We start from the raw sequence: 26,241 nt of genomic DNA, 5'->3' as shown, positions 1-26,241 counted from the left end.
GCCAGCAGATTAGATGATGCTGGGCAAACTTGTGAGCCGCTCCCTCATTAAAAGAGGGGTGTGGTGTGTGTGTGTGTGTGTTGAGGAGGAAGATGTTGGAGGAATGTGAAAGAGTTCTATGTAAGTTTGAGTCTTAAGTAGAGAGATGACCAGGGTCCAGGGACCTTTTCAGTAGCCACAGACAGAAAGAACTCTCTTGGTCCAGAAATCAGCTTTGCCAGACCCACTCTGTGGTACCATCCCATAGGCAAAATGAAAGCCATGGAGCTCACCAGTTGCTGTTGGACTTGGCTGTAATATGGTTCTTCTGGAAGAAGTGAAAAGTCATCTGGGGAGCAGAATGGTAAATCAGGTCTAGCGGCTATTTCTTTGCTTCCACTCTGCCAAAAACAAATGGAATAGCCTCCATCCTCTGGATAGAAGGAGCCAGGGCACAGTGACCATGGTGGATAGGGAATTAGACTTGGGTCAGGAAGACCTAGATGGAATCCCTTCTCAGACACTTACTGATGACCCTGAGCAAGTCATTTAGCTTTCCTATGCTTCAATTTCCTTATCTGTAAAATGAGGGGATTGGATTCAAAGGACTAAATCTGTGATCCTATGAGCACTTAGCCCTGCTGGGACAAAGGATAAATGTGTCCTAGGTATCGACATTCGAATTCAGCACTTTGACTTTCCATACTAATATATATATTTGGTTTTGCAAGACAATGGGATTGACTTGCCCAAGGTCACATAGCTAAGTAATTAAGTGTCTGAGGGCAGATTTGAACTCAGGTCCTCCTGACTCCAAGACCGGTGCTCTACTCTGTCACCTAGTTGCCCCCTAGCACCTTGACTTTCATCTAACTCCCTAGGCCTTGATTGGACCAGATGATTTCTGGTCCCTTTGTTACTCTCCTATGTCTTTTATCTATCTGTGCCACTTTCCTCTTATTTTTCCTGGTTGTATATCACTTTCCCTTCCCCCAACACCTGCTGTGTTCTATTTTGGAAAAGTTGGCTAATAATGCCTGAGACTGTGGAGGACCCCCTTAACCAGAGACTTCAGTAGTAAAATGCAAAATCCCTGAAGGCAGGGTCTGTTTCAGTTTGTCTTTATATCTCCAAACTCTACCACAGTGCTTTGCATTTATGCTGATACATAAACACATCTGTTATCTCCTTAATATGAAGTGTTCCTTCTAACCATGAAGGTTCACACAGTTCTCATCTCATCTGTCGCTTCTCATCCTGTTCGTTTCTTGTCCATATTCTCCTATAAAGCCTGTGAATCTATACATAGTAGATAGGCTCTTAAATGTTTATTGGATATTAATACTGAACTTGTATAGCCTCAAGGGCCCCAAGAAATGAAACTATAATAGTGAAATGCCAGATAGCAGATTGGTATCTTTGGGGAGAAGGTTGGGCTCAATTTAGATCACAGGCTGGGGAACGCATCACTCTCTTCCTAACCTAAAAATTTCAAACAGTGAAATTCAGGTGAAATGAATAACAGAAGTATAATAGGGAAGGGCTAGGGGTCAGAGCAAGGTATGCTGAGGAAGGGAAGAGACTGATCTGAGTCTGTGACTCTGTTCAAAGGGAATGAGAAAGGGATCCCTTGCTGGGATTATATGACCATGCTCATTTATTTTATCCTATTGAATGTTTTCTTTTCCCACTCTGTTCTGCTTCCCTTACTAAATAGAGTCCTTTCTCTGAGTCAGAATGACCTGGGTTCCAGTTCTAACTTTATTTTTGACTTCTGGCATAGCCCACTTAATTTCTGGATGCCTCCCTATAATTTCTTAAGATTATAAACTGCAGGCTTTCTTACATTTATTGTTTATTTTTATTTTTCCCAGTTACCTATAAATAAAAAATTTTAACATTCATTTCTTAAATAAACAATAACATTTGTTTCTTAAAATTTTGAGTTCCAAAAAAAATTTTGAGTTCCAAAATTTGAGTTTCTCCCTTCTTCCTTGAAAAGGCAAATTATAGATTTTAGATTATATATGTGCAGTTATGAAAGACATAATTGTAGAATTGCTAAATTAGAAGGACTTTGTTCACCTGGAGATTCCTCTGTGAATGAATTCACAGGTGATGTCAAAATACACCTAAAGAAAAGACCTGTGAAGCAGAGAGAACAGGTATGACTCGCGAACTTATCTTGCTCAAGCTCACCTTGGGGGTAGATGGCAGTGCCAATCAATCCTCATTCAATGAACATTTATTATATGCCCTATATTAATGTTTGGATTCAAACCTAGTCAGATTTTCTTGCTTCAAGCCTTGTATTCTGAATCATAAAGGAAACTGCAGAGCCTGACCATTGATGTAAGAGGGAAAAAAACAAACAAAAAACAGTCGCAAAAACAAAAAAACACAGGAAAAAAATCCAACAAAAACCCAGCCAGACCTTCTGTTGTCTAAGAGAAATATAGAGAGTGCAGCAAAATAGACTAGCCCGTAGCTTATGTAATAAATAGATCTCTGAGAGCTAATGATACATCATTATAATCCTGTGCTCTCAGCATCTTCTCAGCTTAGGGAATGTATCAGGTGATTGGGGTTTTTAATCTATGGCACATTCTTGCATTAATATTTAATTTGTGCAATCTAAATAAGTGTTAGTAAGAGATCGACTTGAGCAGTAGCTGGATAAGTTCTGAGGCAGCAAGGAGGATGGAACTGGAAGAAGTGGTCCTGGCTTGGATGTTTTCTGCATGAAGGATCCTGGGCATACTTTCTCCACTTCTCTAACCCTCAATTGGCTCCTCTGTAAAGTGGAGATAATACGTGATCACCCTATTTACGTGATCACCCTATTTGTCCAAGTAGTTGGGGGGAGGAAATGTTTTTGTAAAGACAATGGAATTGTGCATGGTTAGCATTGTTCTTATTAGCCTGGTCATACACTCCTCAGAAAGTAAAGGAAATAAGGAATAGAGAAGTAGTCAGGTGTGATTGACAGAGGTATGGACTACAGGTCAGGAAGGATTGGAGTTCAAATCCCACTTCTGATACTTATAGCTTTGTGACCATATGTTCAAGTCATTCTGAGTCAGCTCATCTAAGACATTAAGTGTTGATATTAATAAAAATCACAGTCCTATTACAAAGGACAAATATATATATAGACTTCTATGACTTATATTATCAAATTTTGACCAGGAGGTGAAGCAGTGAAGCAGATAGAACACTGAATCTGCTCAGGAAAGTCTGAGTTTGAATCCTGCCTCAAACATTTACTAGCTGTGTGACTCTGAGCAAGTCATTTAACTTCTGACTGCCTCAGTTTTTGCATATGTAAAATGGAGATAATAGTAACAAGCCCTGCCTCTTAGGGTTGTTATGAAGATCAAATGGGATAGCATGTGTAAAGTATTTTACAAGCCTTAGAGGGATATATTATTTTATCATTATCTTTCTTCCCCCAAGATTCAACATATTTTACAAAAGGGGAGAAATTGACTTTTGGGGGAGGGGGGTGGAGACTTATGCTGGGTGTCCCTTCAGAAAGGCTCTCTGGGTTCTGGATCTTTGGACTGGCCCAAGGCAAAGGGTTCAGCTACAGAGAACTAGCTTCTGCCTTTATTGGGGAAAGTCACTTGACAAATGGCCTCACTTACTTGGAAGTCATTTTATTTATCCGCTAAAATGGTTTAGAGCAAGTGTTGTTCCATCTCTGTCTCTGCACCGGATGGTTTGCTAAATTTGGGTGAGATCTATTGACCCAGAGCGAGACTCATCAGCTCGCCTGGACCGATTCTTCAAGGAGAAGGAGGGAGGGAGGAACAGAGGGTTGGTGACTTTAAGAACTGCTAGGGGGAGGAGGAGAGATAAGAATGTTATGTTACAAGTGATTAAGGTCCTTGCTTTCTACTGACCAGAGAGAGAAGAAGGGGAGGGGAGAACTTTCCCTGCCCTGTTCAGATTTTGCTCATCCTAGGAGGGAAGGTAGTCATTAGGGGGTATTCCTGGATGCTAAGAATCAGCAGCCAATATATGGAGCCACTAGTCCCAGCTCTATCCCCTGACTCTCCCTTTCTGCCCTTTAATTGTTTCATCTGTAAAATGGGAAGAACAAGACCCTGAGAGGATAAACAAGAAAACATGGTTGGTTCATGTGAAGGGAAACTCCATGGGGTTCTAGGAGCCTATGCTGGTTATCTTTCTAGATATAGAAAACCATTGGTCAATTGGTAGGAAAATATCATTGATTGCTTCTCAGTTTTGGCAGTGGTTGAGTGGGAAAGGACAAAGGAGCTGCTTGAGGGTAGAGACTGTGTCTGATTCATTTCTGCATTTTTCCCAGAGCCTAGAATGGCTCCCATAAGGGGGCACTTAATAAATTAATCAGACAATATATGTAAAGCTCTTTGCAAACCTTAAAGTGATATAGAAATGTCTTTCCCCTAGTCATGTCTGAGTCTTTGTGACCTCCATTTGGGGTTTTCTGGGCAAAGATCCTGGAGTGGTTTATCATTTCCTTCTCCAGCTCATTTTATGAATGAGGAAACTGAGGCAAAGAAGGGTAAGCTTGCCCAGATGCATTCAGCTAGTAAATGTCTGAGGCCAGATTTGAATTCAAGAAGACAAGTCTTCCTGACCCCAGGCCCAGTCTATCCACAGTGCCACCTAGCTGTCCCATTACAAATGATAGCTATTGTTAAATGGTTGGTGGATGAACAAAATGAAACAGGACACATTCAGGAATTAATATCTACAGTGACTCTCTAGATAAACAGGATGGCATTGAAGAAAAATACTTCATTTGGAGCTGTTTGAAACCTGTCTTTGTTACTTGTTCCCACTGTCTGTGTTAGAAAATATCTGGAGCTAGCAAAGAACTCACAGATTAACTAGTTTTAGAGTCATAGATTTACATCCTGGAGGAGAGTCAATAGGAATATAACATGGATAGATAACCACCAAAACAGATTCAACATCATAGAAGCAGCAAGATTGTCCAGTGGTTAGAACAGTGGTTAGAGTCAGGAATATTCAAATTCAAATTTGGCCTCAAGCAAGTCATACCAGGCCTCAGTTTCCTCATATGTAAAATTGAAATAATAATAATAGCACCAACCTCTCAGGATTGTAGTAACGCTCAAATGAGATTTTTGTAAAGCATTTTTGTAAACCTTAAAGACTACATAAATATGGGTTAGGGGTAGTAATAGTCATGGTAGTAGTCATATGATTTAGACCAGTAAAGGACCTTAGAGGTCATTAACTCCACTCCTTCCAGTTTAAAGATGAAGAAACTGAGGTCTGCAAAACTCAAAGTCACTTTAAGTGTCTGATGCAGGATTCAAACCCAGGTCTTCCTCACTCGAGTATAGAACTCTGAATACTGCGCCATGCTGGCTCTCATTTTATAGAAAAGGAAACAATGGAAGTCAGGATAGGTTTAGTGACTTGACCAAGATGACACAGGGAGTAAGTGACAGAGTCAGAATTTGGACTCGGGTGCTCTGATTCCAAACTCAGTGTACTTTTCACCAAATTAAGCTGCCTAATTTTAGACACCTCCCTCTACTTCTCTGAATCTCGTCATCTGTAAAGTGAAGGGATTAGCCTAGTTGACCTTTAATGTCCCTTCTTGCTCCAGGTTTTATGAATCACAATCATAATCATAATCATTCACATTTATACAGCTCATTAAGGCTGACAAAGTACTTAACAAAATCTCATTTGAACCTTGGAAGGTTTTATTGCTATTTATTTTTTATGGATGAAGAAACTGAGGCACAGAATGGTTAAATGACTTGGCCACAGTCTGATTTGAGGCTACATTTGAATTTAGGTCTTCCTGACTCCAGCCCACTGTCCCACCTAAATCCCTCCAGTATGATGATTCTGCTTCTTAGATTATCTTTTTGAGTCACATTCCTAGGTTGATACTCTGCACTATGTTCAAGATACAGTAGATGATGTAGTAAACAGAGCACCAGGCCTGAAGTCAAGAGGACTTGAGAACAAATCAGGCCTCAGACACTTGCTAGCTGTGTGATCTTGGGTGAGTCATTTAATCCTGTTTGCCTCAGTTTCCTCATCTGTCAAATGAGCTGGAGAAGGAAATGACAAACCACTTTAGAATCTCATCTCAAGGGGCAGCTAGGTGGTGTAGTGGATAAAGCACTGGCTTTGGAGTTGGGAGTACCTGGGTTCAAATCCGGTCTCAGACACTTAATAATTACCTAGCTGTGTGGCCTTGGGCAAGCCACTTAACCCCATTTGCCTGGCAAAAACCTAAAAAAAAAAAAAAAAAAGAATCTCATCTCAGCCAAGAAAACTGCAAATGGGTTCAAGAAGAGCTGGACATAGCTAAAATGACTGAACACAATAGAATATCCATACTCCTTGGGTATCCATGTCATCATCCACTCATTGCTCAAAGATTAGAATTTTATTTTAATATCAGCCAGAGTGAAACATAACTAGAAAGAAAAGACTATGTGAGGAAAACAAAATTCCTGTAACATATCCCAAAATCAAATGGCAATAATTTGGATATTCCCAGAAAAAAGTGTTTTGTAGGATAAAATGGATTCTACAGATGCAAGGTTATTTTTGTATTGTGATCATGGTTATTTCTCTGCCCCAGAAATGTGGATAATTTGGAAAGCATTTTATCTTCTTTTATCCACTATTATCAGGGAATGAGTTGTTACCACTGAATGTTCCAGATAACTAAAGTATGTCCCATGAAGCACCAGCTTTTTATATTTTTCATTGTAGCCAGCTGAGGATGAAACTCTTTCTACAAATGTATAACACACTTCTCTGCTTTCCAGAACTGAAAATGCTGATGCTGTAGTTGAATCTGTTCTTGATGGCCAAGGGGTTCATCATTATGGGCATCGTTTATCGTACTGTATATAACATAGCAATGCCCTCTGCCCTAGCCTCAGGTAGCCCCAGACCGTGGTGTTTTTCTGATCTCTTTGTCTTTGTGTAGTTTTCTTTAGGTTGCCTCATTTCTCAATGTCGAGATCTCAGGATAGAGGGGTGAAGTAGGGGTGGGGAGGGCTCTACCAGCCAATCCACCCAAACTACTCTCTAGTCTTCACTGTGTTAAGACATCAGATAAACAAACTCCTGTGAAATAAAGCTAATCTAAGGGTAAACGGGGTGTGGCAGGCTCTTCTATTAGTGAAACCTGAATTTCTGAGCATGAAATTTGTGGAATTTATTTGAGCTGTCCAGAGGTCTTTTTTGCTGGCATTCTGGACAGGTGAGATTGCAGGATAGGGAACCTCTGGATAATTGAGACAGTATAATACACTTGTTGTCCATTCAAGGACTTGGGTTCAAATTCTGACTGTCATTTACTACTTGTGTGACTTTGGGCAAATGATTTCACCTCTCTGAGCTACAGTTTACTCTTTTGTGAAAATGAAGGCAACTGGGTGGCTCAGTGGACAGTGCTGAGTCTGAAGTCAGAATATTCCTCTTTCTATGTTCAAATCCAGCCTCAGACACTAATTACCTGAGTGATTCTGGACAATTCACTTAATTCTGTTGGTTCAGTTTCTTCATTTGTCAAGTGAACCAGAGAAGGAAATATCAAACCACTCCAGGATCTTTGCCAAGAAAACCCCAAATGGGGGCACAACTGAAACAAATGAACAATTTAAAAAAAGGTATCATATCAGATCAGGTTCATAACCTTTCTTGTAACATGGCAGGCTGGTGAAGTTAAATGACCCAAATAAAATTTTAAATGCATAAAATAAAACACAGAGGATTACAAAGGGAAGTAATTATATTAAAATACAGTTTTCAAAATTTTAATAAAAACAAGCTCATAGAATCTTTGGGTTATCTCTGAGGTAGCTTCTGGTCCCAAAGTTATGAATTTGTAATTCAGTAACCTGGGTTCAAATCTCAGGGTTTCCACTTCTTGCCTGTTATAATCTTGGCAAGTCAGTCAGTTCTACATGATTTCTAAGGTCCTTCAGAGCTCTAAAATCTATGAATAATTCATATTTCCACAGTGTTTTCCTTGCAATAAACCTGAGGTAAATTACTCAAATACCCATTTTACAATTGAGAAAACCAAGGGTCTGACAGTTTTTTTTGCCATTTGGTGAAGGTCACAAAGTGTCAAAATCACAAATTCTGGTCTCTTGTTTCAACTCAATGCTCTTTCATGATATGCTGACCTTATACATTGGTATCCTTTGGAACATCAGGTTGGTTCTACTTTCCTATTTTCATCTGAGGAAGCTGAGATCCACTCAGTCTGGGTCTTAGAGCTAGTCACAGTAGCCAGCAAAATGTGGAGACAACCTACATTTATCCTCCCTGTCTCTTTGCTAGTACTTTGCTGCTGGCAGGGTTACCTCATGACCATTCAAGTTGTTTGCCTTGACTTTCTCTCTTCCACAATCTCTTTACTCTCCAGCTGATGCTGCAAGGTTTCCATGGGGTCATTCACCAGTAAACACCTTGCTGCATCTCGGAATGTGAGGGAGGGCTGAAGGGACTCTGGGACCTTGGGAGTCTGTGTTACATGGAAGAATCAGTTGAAGTAACCAGAGAAAAGTTTCATAAAGGAAAACAACACAGGGTTGGGGGTGGACCCATGATAGTTCCTTTAAAGCCAGAATTATCAACCTCTTTTGTATCATGAACTCCTTTGGCATTCTGAAGATCACTGATATCTTGAATAGAGTCTTTTTTTTTTTTAGTTTTTGCAAGGCAGTGGGGTTAAGTGGCTTGCCCAAAGCCACACAGCTAGGTAATTATTAAGTGTCTGAGGCTAGATTTGAACTCAGGTACTCCTGACTCCAAGGCCAGTGCTCTATTCACTGCACCACCTAGCCGCCCCCTAAATAGAGTCTTTTTAAAAAAAATACATAAAATATATAGAATTACAAGAAAAGTCATTGTATTGAAATACAATTATCAAAATATTTTTAAACACAAGTTCATGGATTCCAGGTGATTAACCCTACCCTGCCTGAAAGTATTTGAAGTATTTATTCTTCATTGATCAGAATGCAGAACTTAAAACAGACAGCGTAAACTACAGAGAAGCATTATCTTACCTTGGGAAGCAAAAAAACCTGGGTTCGTTGTCTGCCTCTAACACATAGTAGCTGGAAGTCTATAGGCAAGTAACCTAACCTCTCCATACTCCCCAGGTAACTAAGAAATACCATACAGTTGAAATGCTCATCTCCATCAGTGGAGGGAGTTCAGTGGGAGCTCTCTGTAATGACAGAATCACAGGTCTGAAATAGAAATAATAATAATAGTGATGAGAAGACTTCCTAATTTAACTTTTTTTAGGTTTTCACAAGGCAGTGGGGTTAAGTGGCTTGCCCAAGGCCACACAGCTAGGTAATTATTAAATGTCTAAGGCTGGATTTGAACTCAGGCACTCCTGACTCCAAGGCCGGTGCTCTGTCCACTGTGCCACCTAGCTGCCTCGAGGGGAAGACTTCTTAATGAGAGATCTTAAAGTAGAGTAGGCTGCCTCAGGAAGTGGTGAATGTATAAGTCCTTTCCTTTCTCTGGTCCTGGTTTTTTCATCTGTAAAGTGAGTCAGGTGAATTAGATAATTTCTACAATTTCTTATTTTGTCCTTAATAATTTGTCTTAGAGTCAATTTGTTCTCTATTCCTGGAAGTTTTTAAGAAGGGACTTGGTGGCAACATAGGTGGCAGAGTAGACAGAGAACTGAACCTTTTTTCAGGAAGATGTGAGTTCAAATCCAGCCTCAGATACTTATTAGTTTTGGGACCCTATGCAAGTCTCTTAACTTGCCTCAGTTTCCTCATCTGTAAAGTGGAGGTAATGATAGCCACTCCTTCCTGGGGTGGTGGTATGATTAAGGTGAAAGACAATATCTGTGAATAAATGTTGTTATTGTTAGGGAAACCCTACTCTGCTATGGACTGGACTAAGTGACTGTCGGATCCTTCCACTGTGAAAGTTTGTCGGAATGGTAGGGAGCCTGGGGACATGGATGGAAGGAAGAGGGTGAGCTCTTGTGGAAGAATGGGAGCTGAAAGTCTGGAATATATCAGCTATCTGAACGATGGGATAGACTCTAGCAAAGAGATGGCTGCTGAACCTGGGGACTTGAGCTCCAAGGGGAAGCATTGGCATGGGGTGGAAAGAGGGTCAACTCTGACTCCACAAGGCTTGAGTTCCAAAATGATCATAGCAACAAAATGTACCTTTATATTATGTTTTCAGGATTGCAAAGCTCTTTAGACCTTGTCTCCTTGAATTTCCCAACAACCCTGTGGTTCTTAGATATTTGACCTGGAGTCAGGGAGATTCAAATGAGAAGTCTGACACCTATTAGCAATAGGACCCAGGACAAGTCACTTAGCCTATCTCTGTCTTGGCTTCCTCATCTGTAAATTGGGGGAAATAATAGCAACTTCCTTCCAGAATTGTTGTGAAGATAGAAGGAGATGACATTTTACCATCCTTAAAGCACTATGTAACTGCTAGCTATGATGATGAGGATGGTGATGGTGATGTAGGTAATATTGCTATCCAAGGATACTGAGACTTAGAAAGGTTTAGTGACTTGCCCACCATTGTTTGGGTATTATTAAGTGAGTGACCCTCCCTAAACCTCAGTTTCCCTGATCATGAAAAGAGAAGGTTAGGCTAGATGATCACCAAAGTCTATTCCAGTTCAAATGTTCCATGTCTGGTCACCAGATCAAAGATGATTAGAAAGGATCCCAAGACCTCCCCACCATTTTTTTGCTTAAACATTCAATTTCCCTCTCCATGCCCCACTCCCTCCATTGTCAATGAAAACGGGGGGACAGATGGTCCTTTTTGTCAGGGTTTTCTGCGCTTCTTTGTTAAATTGTGTGTCCAATATGAAAGTAATTTGAAAAGTTAAAAAACATTTTGCAAATATGAAGTACAGCACTTCTGTCGGAAATCTATCTCTCTCTGCTCCTAGGAAACATTTCTGGCTTTTTTCTATCTATATATATATGGAGAGGCAGTGAGAAGCAAGACTGAGGAGTATTAAGAAATTCTGACTACCCTCATTTCCCTACTTGACTGAGTTCAAAATGATTTCCTTCTTAGTCTCATTTTGGCCCCACACTGGCCAGTCACATTAAACCTTGTTGTTTCCCAAAATGTTACCCTGATACTTATTTCTTACTGTCTGTACTATTGAAATAGCACTTCTCCCCCTCACACCCCACCCCATTTCATACCACAGCAGGATTTTTCCTCAGAATGTTTAGATCTGGTTGATTTTCCTCATTCAAAACCCTCTAGCGATTTCCAAACTCTGTCCAAACTCTCCTTCAGGGTTTTGCACAATCTGGCCTCTCGTTACATTTCCAGCTTGGTCTCTGAGTACTTCTCTCCACTGCCCTCTACCAAGGGTTCTTCATCTTTGTGTGATGCCCTAAATCCCTGGGACAGGTGGTCTAAACTGCATAAATAAAATGCACAAGATTACAAAGGAAACCAAGGTTAGTGAAAAAAAAAGATCATTTTTCCCCCCTATCCAAGTTCACAGACCCTCTGAAATCTATCAATGGATCCTGGGGTAAGAAATCTAGCTAAACAATAATACTGTGCTCTTTGTCTCTCATGCAACCTGTGTTCTCCTTCTCCTTCTTCTTTCTTCTTGATTTTTGCAAGGCAATAGGGTTAAGTGACTTGCCCAAGGCCACACAGCTAGGTAATTTTTTTAAGTGTCTGAAGCTAGATTTGAACTCAGTGACTCCTGACTCCAGGGCTGGTGCTCTATCCACAGTGCCACCTAGCTGCCCCCTCTCCATCTTCTTCTAATGAATCCTTAACCATCCTTTAAAACCTATCATATAACTGGAAGAAAAAAGTAAATATCATTAAAAAAATAAATTCCGCCATGAATGTCAGCTCCTTTAAGAAATCTTCCCTTCAAAAAAAAAAAAAGAAAAGAAATCTTCCCTTGTAGCCAGTTAGTAATAACCTTTTCCCCCCTTTAACCCTCACTCTTCTCTTAGAGCTCTGTAAATTTGTGTAATTTAATTCTGCATTATGGTTGCTTGTGGATGTGTCATATTCCCCTACTTGATTATAAATCTCAAAGAAAAAGGGCCCTAACTCTTCTAGATTTCTGTCACCTCTCTCTTCTCCCCAGACCCAGTCTAGGACTTTGCTCACAGTAGGAGTATAATTAATGTTTGCAGGGTTGACTAGAGCTGATGAAGGAGTTGCTTAGAGCTTAGGTGATTCTGCTGGGACTGTTCAGCATCCAAGGCTGTCACCAGATAAGTTGTTCACATCCTTGAGGGGGCCCTAGAATCTGAATTGTAACTGTGCTGCTTAGAAATGACTTTGGAGGTTCATTGAATTGCATTCAAAGATTTCCAACACAATCTTGTGTTTATTTCTTCAAAAGGCACAGTGTCCAAAATGTGGGAAGTAATAATCCTCTGCCCTGGTAAAAGAGCATCTCTGGTGTCTTGTTTTCTGTTCTGAGGACTTTTACAATTGAGAGCATGTCCAGTGGGAGCAAGATGATCACTGAGGTCCCTTCAAGTATTATCCTTCTAAAATCTGCAAACTTAAAAAGGAGGAAGATAGACACAGACAAAGAAACATATTCAAAGGAAGGAAGAGATAGGGGAGAAAGAATGAAATTGTTAGACATAGACAGGATAATAAAGATCTGAGAGGGACCTCAAAGTTAGCTAGTCTAACCCTCTTTACAAATGAGGGAACTGAGGCTCAATGAGTTAAATGACTCAGAGAGAGATCACTGGATTTGGAATCAGAGAACATTATTTCCTATGATTGCCTAGGTTAGTAAAGATCTGAATTTGAATTTGAACTTGGGTCCTCCTGACTTCAGGGCCAGTGTTCTGTTCATTGCACCAGGTAGTTACCCCCAGAGAACATTATTTCAAATCCAGGCTCTATTATTTACTATGTAAGGTATGACCATGGGTAAGACATTTATCCATTTAAGGAGATTGAACTAGATGCTTTAAAAAAGTCTTTTCTAGATCCAAATCATGAGGCTTTGACCTCTGAAATCCCTTCTAACTCTGAAGTATGACTCAATGACCCAAGAAATAGGAGGAAGCAGAGAAACATATATAGAAAAGGACAGGCAGGAGACAGAAAAAAGATTAAACCTGAGAGACAAACAGAGACACAGACCAAGATTGAGGGAGAGAAACCAAGACAGAGAGGAACAATCCAATATGTTCTCATGGCAGGGCCTCACCTGGGGTCCCATAACTCTCTGGGTTTCTGTTTCAGGCTGTGACAGTGATCACTGGGGTCCCCACTGCAGCAATCGCTGCCAGTGTCAGAATGGAGCCTTGTGTAATCCTATCACTGGGGCCTGCGTGTGCGCTGATGGTTACCGGGGCTGGCGCTGTGAGGACTTCTGCGAGCCTGGGACCCATGGCAAGGGTTGTCAGCTCCCTTGCCAATGCCATAACGGTGCCACCTGTGATCCTCGGACTGGAGAATGCCACTGTGCTCCGGGCTACACTGGAGTCTAGTAAGTGCTGTGAAGCTGGGGAATGAATTGCACACACACACACACACACACACACACACACACACACACACACACACAATTGATAGTGCCAGATGCTGTGATAAGTCTTGAACATACAAAAAAAAAACTGTACATCCCCACTCACCCACTGAGGAGTCCATGTTCTAAATGGGAAGAGCAACACATATAGAATGCAACTCTAAATCACATAAAAGTTCCAAAAGGTCCAGATTAAGGGTGATGGCAAAACTTACAGGTTTTTGGGGGGTTTTTGCAAGGCAAATGGGGTTAAGTGGCTTGCCCAAAGCCACACAGCTAGGTAATTATTAAAGTGTCTGAGACTGGATTTGAACCCAGGTACTCCTGACTCCAAGGCCGATGCTTTTTCCACTGTACCACCTAGCCACCCCTAAAACTTGCAGTTTTTAAGAGACAAGACCAAACCCTCCCATTTCTTCCATGCCTCAGGCATCATTCCACATTAGGGTCTGATCAAATGTGGGCAACCAGGCCATGAATGTGCCTCAGCCCCAGAATACAGAACCATTGCTCCTCTTGGAAAAAAATACCAAGGAGGAACAATAACAGCAACCTAGACAGTTACTTAGCAAAGGGCTTGCATGCACAAGAATCCTCTGGAATCTCCCAACCTCAGATCCCCACTCCTTGAGGCTTCCTATTCCAAACTCTGGCTGGATAGGGTTGACCTGACCCTCTTTAGAAAATGCCCTTTGGGTTGGGCATCCTTGAGGCTGTTCATAGGTCTGACCCAGTGTTCTAGAGTCACTGTTGAAACCACTTTGGATGGGTCCAGTCATATAAGTCATATGATGCTTCCTTTCATTCCAGGATACTGACCAATTCAATTCAATCCAACTTACATTTATTAAGCTCCTATTGCGTATAAGACATGTGATGTCCTAGATACTCAAAAAACTTATTATTTTATGGGAGAAGGGTATAACATATAACATGGCAGGTATGTACATGATAATTTGAGGGGGAAGGAGAGATCAGGGAGATTCTGAGGAGAGTAACATGAGTTGAGCCTAAAAGAAAACTATCTAGGTGTTCTGATTTGAATTTGGACTTCCATATGACCTTGGTCTTGGCTTCAAGTCTTCACTTGGATGGGAGGGTAATAACAACTAACAAGGATCAAGTGTCCAGAGAGAGAGATGTCTTAAGAGTAAACATGGGAATAAATAGTTTTTGCTTTTCTCAGTTACCCTTTTACCATATCCAATCCAGTTTCTGAGAGGCTTCTGCAGAGCCTACATCAGTTATGGAACCCTAATACCAGAGATCAGGTCTGTTCAGTTTAGGATTCCTACAAAGAAAAGTGGAGCTTCTGCTTAGCCCCGGAACTGCCTTGGGATTCCCAATGGCAGGTGTTCTGGGAATATCCTCCCCAAACATTCCAAAGTGTTCCCAACAGGTTTCTTTACTCTGATAAGGAATAGCTTGAGGCCAGAGGGCCTTTGGAAAGGGAGGTACTAGAAAAGTCATTCCTTAACTTGACTCCACCACCTTTCTCAAGATAAGTTAGCTGCAAGAAGTCAAGGAACAAGGGCCAAGGTCACAGTCAAATTGATCCTAGAACTACCTCTTTAGAAGCTGAGATACCAGAGAGGCAAAATCTAGAAGATAAAACTCTGGAATCTGGTCCTGAGTCTGTCATAATTCCATAATTCCAATGTCATATTCCTATCATTTAAGCAATCTGTTTTCCTTGCACACAAGCCCATTGACTGTTACCAGATATTCCAGTCTCCCACATACCCTACCTGTTCTCCTTTCCTCCCCAGTTCTTTCAGGGCTGAAGTCAGATGTCACTTTGGATGTTAAAGCCTTTTTCTGATTCCTTTGGTGATTATCCCTCTCTCCCAATTCAAATTAGACTGCATTTATTTATTTATGTAGTGAACATTGTATTGTGCCCCTAACCCTGATGAGAGAATGTAAGGTCCTCAAAAATAGTAATTTTTTTTTATTCTGTGTTTGTTTTCCTGGACTTGATGTTATACTTGCATCCTCCCCATCCTCTTCTTCCCTCTCCCACCAAAACTTTGAGCTCCAATAATGTACTTTTGCCTTGTCGTCTGTGGAATCTGACTTCCGTATCTCACTTTCTAGAAGTTCCCCAGTGAAGAGCCCCCCACACACACACACACACTGAGCATGTGGCAAGGTCCAGCATGCCAGGGCCTAGGTCTTTCTTAGCTAAAGGCACCTTCTCTGTTCTTAGCCTGTGAGGCAAGTATCCCTATTAGGTAGTTCTGAACTGTTATTCCTCTACCCCTTTCCTAGAAATGGAGCCCATTTCTAACTCCAGGTTATATATTGTATTTCCCCAATAGAATGTAAGCTCTTTCTAACATGGAAATACATTTTACATGACTGCACATATAAAACCTGTATCAAATTACTTGCCTCCTCAGTGAGGGGAAAGGGAAGACTGAGTTTGGAACATTTAAATGAATGTTGAAAAAAAATTTTACATGTGGTTAGGAAAAATAAAGTATTACACTTTTAAAAATAAAAAATTTTAAAATAAAATAAATACTTTGAAAATAAAAAAAATGAAAATGCTTTGAAAAGAGAAAGACTCCTATTTGCTTATACTTCCACCCTCCAATGCTTAGCATAAAGCCTATCACACAGTAAGCACTCAATACTTTATCATTCATTCATAGAAGGAGCTTAATAAATGTTTGGCAAATTAAATTCATTTTGTGCCTTTGGGCAAATAAATTAATCTTCCTGATCCTCACTTTATGAATCTACCAGAAGGGGTAATCATACTGATTCTGCTTACTTCCTAGGTTTATAATAGAGGAAGCATATTATCCGAAGATAGATCCAAATCCTGACATCTTCCATTCCTCAGAATGTCTAGGGAGGGGCAATGATGGGCACTAAGCCAGGGAACTTCAAGAAAATGTGGTGTGTGAGTCCCTGAGGGACAACTTCCTAGGCCAACATTCTATTCCCTTGGCTGATTGTGCCACTTGTTGCTATTGATAGAAATCATGTACCTCCTCCTCAGACACCCACATTTGGTGGTAGCCCAGATGCCTTCATTTACCCATTTGAGTGGCAGATTCCCCAGAGTGCCTCTATTCCAGGGATATGGGCCCCTTGCTTCCCTCCCTCCAACTATTTTAAAAGACTTCTGGAGTCAAGAGGTTCTTTGAGTTTTATAGAGGGAGTGACTGAAGCTGGGAGGGTTGCCCAATCTGGCACAGTAAACACAGCCAAGCTTTCTGGAGCATCCCTGCCTACTTACTCTGCCTTTGCACATGTCCCATTTGATGCTGAGTGTAAGAATGGTTCTGGCCCTCTTTTCACCCACAAATAATGACACTGTGTTCTTTTTAGCTGCGAGGAGCAGTGCCCACCTGGGAGCCATGGAGCACACTGTGAGCTGCGCTGCCCATGCCAGAATGGGGGAACCTGCCATCACATCACAGGGGAGTGTGCTTGCCCCCCTGGCTGGACGGTAAGTGGAGTCTCAACTCTAGAGTGTTAGTAAGAGAAAAGAACAGGGAAAGGCTTGGGTTTGAAGAATTTTCAGCTTCTCTCTCCCCTCCTATTTAAATCACAAGGTCCTATTGAGCTCTAAATGGGAAGCAAAAGTGTGAAAGAGTTAGACCTACTTTGAGGTCCATTCCTTCTGTGGGATACAGCCACTGAGTACTGCATTAAACTTAAATAGTATGAGGTCAGCAGTGGGAAGTGCTGGATAACTAAAACCATCCCAATTTTTGCTTTCGAGGGAGGTCTCCATTCATCTGCCTCACCAGTACTACCCCTTTCCTGGAGACACTAAAGATTCACTGAGGCTGTTTTCCACTGGGATGTTTCCTCACCCCTCCAGTAAGGCATCAGGTTGAAAGAAGTGGATGAGGGGATAACTGCAATGAGCTGAGCCGAAGCAGTGTTTTTTGGAGGCTGTGAATAGGGAGAGGAAGGATAGTTTGGGGAACACTGATTAAGGAGGAGACTGGGACTTGGGGCGTTATTGAGATAGCTGCATGCTCCACATCTCTCAGCCAGCCACCTGAGAACCCAAGAAAATCTTGGAAAATCATCTTTTTTGCAAGAGCTTGATCCCCAGAGGCCAAACCAAGAGCACTTGAGCCAAGCAGGCAGATGGACAAGCTGCAATGAGATGGGGGAGGGAAACGGGAAGGGTCAGGGACAGAGACAAACAGGGAGACAAAGAGCCTTGTGAACACTGAGTGTGAGTTTCAAGGCTTCTTTCTAGCATTAATGAAAGCAGTGTGCCGTTGTCAGAGGAGGAGAAGGGAGAAAGAGAAAATCAGAACATGCAGGAAAGTGTGGGATGGAGAAAGAACAGGCTTGGAGGGTCATTTTTTTCCCACCACGTTGGCACATCGAAGGATTTATTCCAAACGATAGAAGCTTGTGTTGATGAGGAGTCTTTGGATTTGAGGTCTTTATGTTTTTAATTTTATTGTAGACAATTGGATTTCTATTTTTGACATGAGGCATTTTACTTGCAGATTTGTATGAATTATTAATACCCTACACACAGGCACGAACAGTCACAAAATAATGAATATGAAACCAAGGGATGGGTTTCTCCCAAGGAAAGGAAGATGGTTAGGGAAAGGTGGGGAATATGAGAAAAGGTTCCCCCCTTCAGGATGGCCATCCTTCCACACACTCCCAGGCTCTTGATGGTTCTCACTACTCATTTCCCTAAATAGGGTGGTCACAGTCCTGTCCAAAAGCTGGAAAAAAGAAGACTCTGACTCTATGGCTGGTCCTCAAAGGACTAGGAGACTGTGCCAAAAAAAGTAAACTGGTCTTTTGCTAGGGCCCTATGTTGACTCTCTTCTTTACCCCCACCCCTACCCCAGGCAGAGAGAGAGTCCAGGGGTTCAAGCCCTCTTCTTAGGAAATGGACCAACAGAACAACTCCTGTCTCACTGGTCTTGGTCTAGTTTCCCCTAATCAAGAGTGTGTCACCCCAACCTCAATTAGAGTTTTGGCAAAATCCTGGTTTATCTTTTTTCTTCCTTATTCAGGAATCTGAGGCTTTGCAAAGAAGGACATAAAAAAAGGAGAGAGAATAGTGGGAGTGTGAGAGGAAGCTATTTCATGGCACAGTAATCAGAACCCAAGCCAAAATGAATGGAGTTCCTAACCACTCAAGTCAGCTCCCCAAACAGAGCACCCCACCTTCCACTTTTCCTTGTGTCCTGAGCCCCAGTCAAAGTACTGAAAAGGAAGATATACAAAGAGGAAAACAGTCCCAGACTCTGGGAGAACTTAGTCCAATACGGGAAAGAGAAGATATAAAACAACGTACAAACTATGAACATAAATAAAAATATGTAAACAGAGAAGTGCACAGGGTAGACAAGCAAAGGGTAGGAATCAAGGATGATTTTCTTGAAGGAATGAATGGAATTGAAACTAGGTTTTGAAGTTTGGGTGATTGCCCTTCTGGTGAGTGAGGGAATGAATGAATAAAAAAGCATTTACTTAGCACTTATTATGAACCAAGTGTTGTGCAAAGCACTGAAAATACAAATGGTAAAAGCAAAACATCCCCTACTCTCTACATTCTAGTGTAACTCTGTTGAGTTATCCTTGCCTATTGTATTCTAATAGATAAAGGCAATCCAATCATTTGAAAGAGTATTCAGCAGAGAGAGCTATTTTACCAAAATCCTTTTCTTCAAGGATGATCTGACTAGATCATTCCCTTGTTCATTCAACTCTGGTGACTCCTGTTGCCTGAAAAATAAAATGTATATTCTGTCTTTAGCTTTCAAAGCCCCTTTTCTCTGCCCTCAACACATCTTTTTTAGCCTTCCTGGAAGTTATTCCACCCCACCTGTGATCTGGACCTGGGCAAACTGCCTTTGTCTTTGTTCCTCACAAACAAAATTCTATCTCCTGTCTATTGTCTTTGTTGTGGTCCTCTCTCATGTCTAGGATGCAGTCCTTCCTCACCTCCTTAACCCAATGATTCTCTTCTGCATTACAAAATCCCTCCTGATCCCTCCCACCTCTTAATTCTCAAGATTCTTTTCTCTAGAATATTGAGGAAGAAAAGAATTCTTACCAACAGGGATGGATGGGCACTCAGGTGAGGATGGGAGGGCTGGTTACCCCTGTTTGATGCTTCCTTCAGGACCAAGTTATTCATCCCCCAGGTGAGGAAGAGTGGTTCCCCTAGGAACACCAGGGATGGCTTAGACAATGATCAGTACTACTCAGTTGTCTCATATGAGGACCAGCGTCTCCAAGCCTGAGAAGAATGAATGAATGAGCATTTGTTAAAAAATGTGCCAAATGCTCTTGTCAGTGCTAAAGAAACAAGTAGAAAAATAAAGATAAGCCCCTGTTCACAAAGAGTTCATACTCTAATTGGAGGAGACCACACATAAGAGAAAGTTCAGGTGTAGGTCAAACACAGTCCCTTAAATCTTAAAGGTACAGGGATAAGGCAGATGGCAAGCATCAGAGGGGATCCTAGGCTAGATAGGTAGTTCAGGAGGGGTGGAGGAGGTAATAAAGCCTGGTGGTCATCCTCATCAGAAGGAAGAGGAGAGATCAAAGTCCCACGTGGGACTGATGGGGAAGGTGAGATGCACCCCTGGTGGCAGTGGCTACCAATCTGCCCTCCCCCCACCCCTCTTATGCACAACGTGTTATGCTCAACTCTGCTCCCAATACAAGACAATTTCTTCTCTCCCTCAATCAGGGGGAAGAAAAGTTAGAGGACAAAAATGGGTTTCTTCTATAACAGAGGGCAGCGTAATCTTATGGAAGGAGTCTTACAGGTATACAGGGAAGAGAACTGGATTTGGGGTTCAAATCCTAATTAACGTGTGTAACCCCAAACAAGTTACTTGGTCTCCTTGAACCTAGTTTCTTCTTCTGTAAAATGCATCTCCTCAGGTGAAGGAGAATTGGATTAGATCCAGATGATGCCATGCTCAAAGAGAAAAGGATTCCTGCTGGCTGCATATTGTTTTAGAAAACCACGATTTGTATTGTTATTATATTTTTATTTATTTTTATCAAATATTTCCCTGTTACATTTTAATATAGTTTGGGCAATACGAGGGTTTTGTGGGCAGTGAATTTGTGCCTCTGGATTGGATGATCCAAAAAGTCCATTCCAGTTCTAAATCCTGTAAGTATCTCTGGACCTTAGTTTAGTTTCCCATGTGCAAAAGTGAAAAAAAAAAGTAATCTCTGATCCTCTTGGTCTCACAGAGATCAAAATAAACTTATATCCTTTAACTTCATACATGTATCAACAGTCAAGTTAAAAAAATTCAACTATAGAATTACAAGAATAGGTAAGATGTGGCAGGACATTTCATAATGGCATTTAAATAATGCTTTAAGGTTTGCAAAACATTTTATATATATTATATCACTTGACCCTAACAACAACCATGGAATGCCAACACTGTCATAATCTCCATTTTACAAATGAAGAAATTGAAGCTGGAGAAAATAAGTGATTTTTGCCATGATCACATGGCTAATAAATGTCTGAGTTTGGATTCTAACTCAAGTCTTCCTTACACCAAGTCCCGTGCTGTCTCCACTGGGCCACATAAGTGGTATTTGTGAGAAAAAAATATATAATGGTTTTAGCAGACTGTAGGATCCACAAATGCTGATTGTGTACCCTGACAGTTGAAAAAGCTAATATGCTCTAATATGCTCTTCAGTCACTTCAGTCATATCTGACTCTTTCTGACTTTATTTGGGGTTTTCCAGGCAAAAATATTGGTGCAGTTTACTATTTCCTTCTCCAACTCATTTGACAGATGAGGAACCTGAGGCAAATGGAGTTAGGTGATTTGCCCAGTGTCCCACAGCTAGTAAGTGTCTGAGATTGGATTTGAACCTAGGAAAATGAGACCCGGTATTCTATCCACTGGTCCACCTAGCTGCCCTCATTTATTCTCGGACTGTTTCAGAGGAAGAGCAGTATCTAGAACAAGGAAGGTGCAGTCTCCTTTTCCCTAATCATATAACATCTAGAGTATTATGTGCACGTCTGAGCCCCATTTCACAAGGACATCCATATATTGAAGGGTGACCAAAATAATGAGAGAACCAGAAGCCATGTCATATGTGATCCCTTGAAAGAATTGGGATTGTTTAGCCTAGAGTTGAAAAGCTGTAATGGTAACATCAAGGCTGGCTTCCAAGGATTTTAAGGGAATGGCCCTTTCCAGCTGTTAGAGTCTGTGGTTCTGGACCCCGTCGGGACGTCCTCCTCACTGCAGTGTGCTCCACATCTTTATTTTCTCTCTTGTTTCTTCCTGGAATGTCTTCCTATCTTCCCTGCACTGAACCACATGCTTCTCTGACTTGTCAAGCGCTGGTGATATATCCCATCTTGGGATAGCATGGACCACAAAGCTTGGAATGTGATATCCTCTAGTGACTAAATGTTTTCTGTTTCCTCATATTCAGATACCTGAAGACAAGATTCATATCTTTACCTTCCCTTGTCTGCATCTCCGGGAGCACAGAGCTAGACACTCACATATAGGCAATTTGTAATGATGATGGTGAAAACTAAGGTCCTTTGGTCATGAGTTATTCATCCAGTGAGTGGGACCCTGTGGTCTATTGACCTGGAGCAGCAGCCTAACCCAGATTTGCATGAAAGATTAATCTACATGGGGGTAGGGGCTAATAATTCCTACAAATATACACCAAAAACCAATCCTCAAAGGAAAAAAAAAATTCAACAGAACATCAAAAACTAAATAGGATACACTAAACATATTAACTGATGGCCAAATAAAGGCTATGCTGGGTTCTTCCAGCATCTGCGAGGTCTTCTTGTTTGTCATTTTTAAGTCTGCATGGATAATACAAACTTTAGCAGTCATCTCTAGCAGGGGTTCTTAACAAGATGGCTGTAATTTTTAAAAAAGTACTTTGAAGATAATTAGTTTCCTTTACAATCCAACATATTTTAGTCTATGTAGATGAAAGCAAAGAGTTCATAATGTCACCAGATTGTCTGAGGAGTCCATGATACAAAAAAGTTAGTTGTTCCTCATCTACCTGGAGTGAATGTCCACTGGTGGGGATAGTTTCCAATCTGAGAGTTCCTTGCAACAACAAAGTCACAAGTCTAGACCAAAACAAGCAAAAACAAACAAAGATAATAGCAATCTCTCCCAGCAAAACAGAAATCTTCAGGGGGAACTTTTTATTTTTGTTTTTTTAATTTGCTTGTTGTTATTTATTTGATTTCTATCACTGACCACAGGGTCCATCTGTACCAAATATGCATATAGTTCTGAATCCAAGTGACTTTTTTGTTTTGGATATAATGCCTCCTTTTGGTAGTCCTAATATTCATTGATCTCTCCAGGTCAGACAGAACTTCTGTCTCCTTTGTTTCAGGGAGTGGTATGTGCCCAGCCCTGTCCACCAGGGACATTTGGCATCAACTGCAGCCAGAACTGCCCATGCCACCATGGAGGACAATGTGACCATGTGACAGGACGGTGCCAGTGTGCAGCTGGCTACATGGGGGATAGGTAAGAAGTCATCTGCAGTGCCAGTCCACACTGGTTGTCCTCATTGTTGACATTTCCATTCCTCATAAAGTTCTGCTAATAAGGATCATGATTTTTACCAGCCTGCCCCTTCCCATGCTCCTCAGAAGGCATATGGTATGTAGGTCTTCCAAACAGACTCCCCTTTAACCTTTAGCAGGGGATTCCCTACTCTAACATCTTTACCCAAGATAAGTGACTCTCCTTGAGGGAGGGAGGAGAATAAACTAGCCAAGCTCAATTATTTGGGTTAATGGAGATGAGCACCCCAAATCTGGTAATCTATAAGTTCTATCTATTTAGCTTTAGAATTCAATCACTTTGTTCAATTATCTGTTACATATTAGAGAGGCACTGAAGCAGTAGGGGAAAGTGATGACTTTGGAGGCAGGAAAATCTGGGTCCAAATCAGGCCGGCCTCGGATGCATTTCACTATGTAACTGTGTAGAAATCATAGCCTTTCTGATTCCTCAATCATTCCCTGAGACTCTCAGCTGAGATGAGCTGTGACTGTCCACTGGTGGAGATGGTTTCTATTCTGTGAATTCTTTGCAATCATAAAATCACAAATCTAAACCAAAACAAACAATGATAGCAATCTTTCCCAGCAAAGCAGGAATCCTGGGGAGAACTTTTTTTTTAATTTGTGTTGTGTTGTTTATTTGAAAGGTCATCAGGTTGAAGAGGGAGTGGTCTTTTCTCACTGTTAGAGACTGTGATTCTAGACCCAGTCAGGTTTTTTTTTTTTTTTAATTCTGGTCTGAATCAGGAGTAACAATTTGGTTCCCCAGAGTTGTATTTTCTACTTCCCTTCAGATTGTGTATATTTCTGACATAATACAGTTGACTGATCCTTAGGGCTCCCACTGGGGTAGAAGGTAGCGGGTGTGGTTCTATGACTGGGATCAAGGGGAATCTTCATCAAAGACATTTAAATTGAATGAAAGGTCAAGCTCATACCTGGGACTGAGAATCAGAAAAGAGCCAGTCCGCAGGTCTACAAATCCATCTTGATGTTGTTCGGTTCCCCCTCCCCTCAAAGTAGCTCACTCTTGCCTTAATACTCAGCTTAATCTTTATGGTGATGGCCCCTAAGGATGCATCTGGAGCCTAGATATTTTAGAATCTGTGCTCACGCACATCTCCTTGCATCTGGCCTCCAGCAAGCCCTAGCAGCATAGTCTTCTTGAATTGGTTCTTGATAAGGAAACTAAAGACCTAGGTCCAAATTCCAGCTCTGTTCTTTTCTTACAAGTGTGCCCTTGGACAAATCATTTAACTTCTATTAAAATGAGGAGTTTGGACTAGATGGACCAGCTCTATTTCCTAGGAATTTAGTTAGGTCCTTTTGTGGAGCTCGGGGCATGAACCACTGGACCCAGAGCAGGTCAAGGTATAGAACATGGGACTGTTGGAGAGCAGGGTGGTTTGATCCAATCTAGAACATTAACAGAATAACTCTGACCCAGTTGTTCAGAGGAAAAAACACAGCCCTGGCTTTCTCACTGGCAGGGCCCTGCAGCATTGTTCCAAGGCCTAATATCCATGTTTCCTAAATATTAGTTCTTGTGGGTTTTTTCCCCCAATTAACCAACCAAGGGGCAGAGCATCCAGAGTAGGAATGGATGAGGAGGGAGAAAGGTAAAAGTTGATTTGACTTTCAGAAGTCAGACTTCTTCCATCTCCATGCTCCAGTGACCGATTCAGGGGGAAGGGCCTGTAGCAAACCTAAGCGCCCTTTGGAAAGCCCCACGAATCGATCTGCTCAAGCAGAAAATGGGAAGGCCTGGTGATATTTGGCTTGTGCGTCTACACGGGCCACCTCGTGTTTAATATTTTGTGAAATTGCCTCCATCCATTTTGCTGGTGACAGCCACATTAACCCAACCCAAATCATCATCGAGCATATTAAAGTTCAGCGGGTGTAATAACGCGGCCTCCCCAGATAGGCAGGAACAAATGTAAATTAAACAAGAAACATAACTAGGGCTTTGCAGCTCATTTTGTGATTTAATTGAGCAATGTATCTGGTTGTTAATGGCATTATTGGACACATTAGATTGATATGTTGCAAAGGAAGGATGTTTAAGTAGAGAACTAATTCCTGCTGTGATTATCCTTATGTTCCAGAGGCCCCGTTATTAGCATGCTTTGTGTAAAATTCATTAGCAGGAGCTGCTTGATCTCTAAATAAATAAGTTGTTTAAATTGTTAGCAGGAAAAAAAGGCTAATTATGCAAATGGATTAGGTCGTCAATATTTCATTTCCAGATGCTTTTCTTCATGCTATTCAGCTCTTCATCATCCCTACAAATATAGAAAGAGGTAAAGTGCCCTGCTGAGGAGGCAAGAGTATCTGAGATCACTGGCCTCTCCTGCTGATGAGAAAGGGGTCCAGTCTAAGTGCAGGGTAATGGAGGGAGTACTGGACTTAGAAGCCAGAGAGACCTGGATTCAAATTCTGACTTCAAATCTTACAATCTGTGTGACTATGGGCAAACTGTCAAGCCTCTCTGAGTTTCCGTCTTCTCCTCTGTAAAATGAGGATAATAGTGCCTGCCTCATAGACTTGTCAAGAGGACTCACATTTGTCAACTCTGTCTAGATAGTAGCTGCCGTTGTTATTATTAGTGGAGGAGATCAGAGCCAGTGGCAGGCTCTCCCCTGCTGTCTTCCTCCAATGCAAGAGCCCCATGAGGACAAGTTCAAGAGGGTAGACACCAACCCTGCAACCAAGTGATCCCTTAGGAGAACCGTGCTGGGGGTGAAGGATCTCTCTCAATTATTTAAATTTAGCTTTGAAATTAGGTGAAGAGGTTGAAACATGGTCTGTCAATCAGAAATAGGGGAACATTGCAGACTGGTGAGGATTCATTTTGGTGTAACCCTCTTCTCACCAGCCTGAAATGCTTCTTTCTGTAAATCCTAGATAATTAAGAGAATGCTATGCTTGAAGTCACCCAGGGTTCTACACAGCCTCAGCCGCTACTTATCCTGACCTTGGACAAACCATTTAATTTCCCTAGGCCTCAGTTTCTGCATCTGTAAAATGAGGAGACTTGATCTCTAAGTCTAAATAAATTAGTGATCCTTTGTTCTATAACTCATACCAAGGCTTGGAGACAAAAACATCAGCTTCTCTGTGTGTT

General features: G+C 41.4%; 1 protein-coding gene across 1 annotated transcript in view; it reads left to right on the top strand.

The window, feature by feature from the left end:
- Positions 1-26,241, top strand: part of LOC141522750 (uncharacterized) — a 296,368-nt gene that overhangs the window by 262,184 nt on the left and 7,943 nt on the right. Inside the window, exons 6-8 of the mRNA XM_074236220.1 lie at positions 13,258-13,504; positions 16,886-17,006; positions 22,937-23,073. Coding sequence (XP_074092321.1) covers positions 13,258-13,504; positions 16,886-17,006; positions 22,937-23,073 — 505 coding nt within the window. The remainder of the gene's footprint in view (positions 1-13,257; positions 13,505-16,885; positions 17,007-22,936; positions 23,074-26,241) is intronic.

This window comes from Macrotis lagotis, chromosome 4 (assembly GCF_037893015.1).
Source record: "Macrotis lagotis isolate mMagLag1 chromosome 4, bilby.v1.9.chrom.fasta, whole genome shotgun sequence".
NCBI classification, from domain to species: Eukaryota; Metazoa; Chordata; class Mammalia; order Peramelemorphia; family Peramelidae; genus Macrotis; species Macrotis lagotis.
Note: the sequence above shows the minus strand (reverse complement) of the source record. Positions and strands in the feature narration are given on the sequence as shown.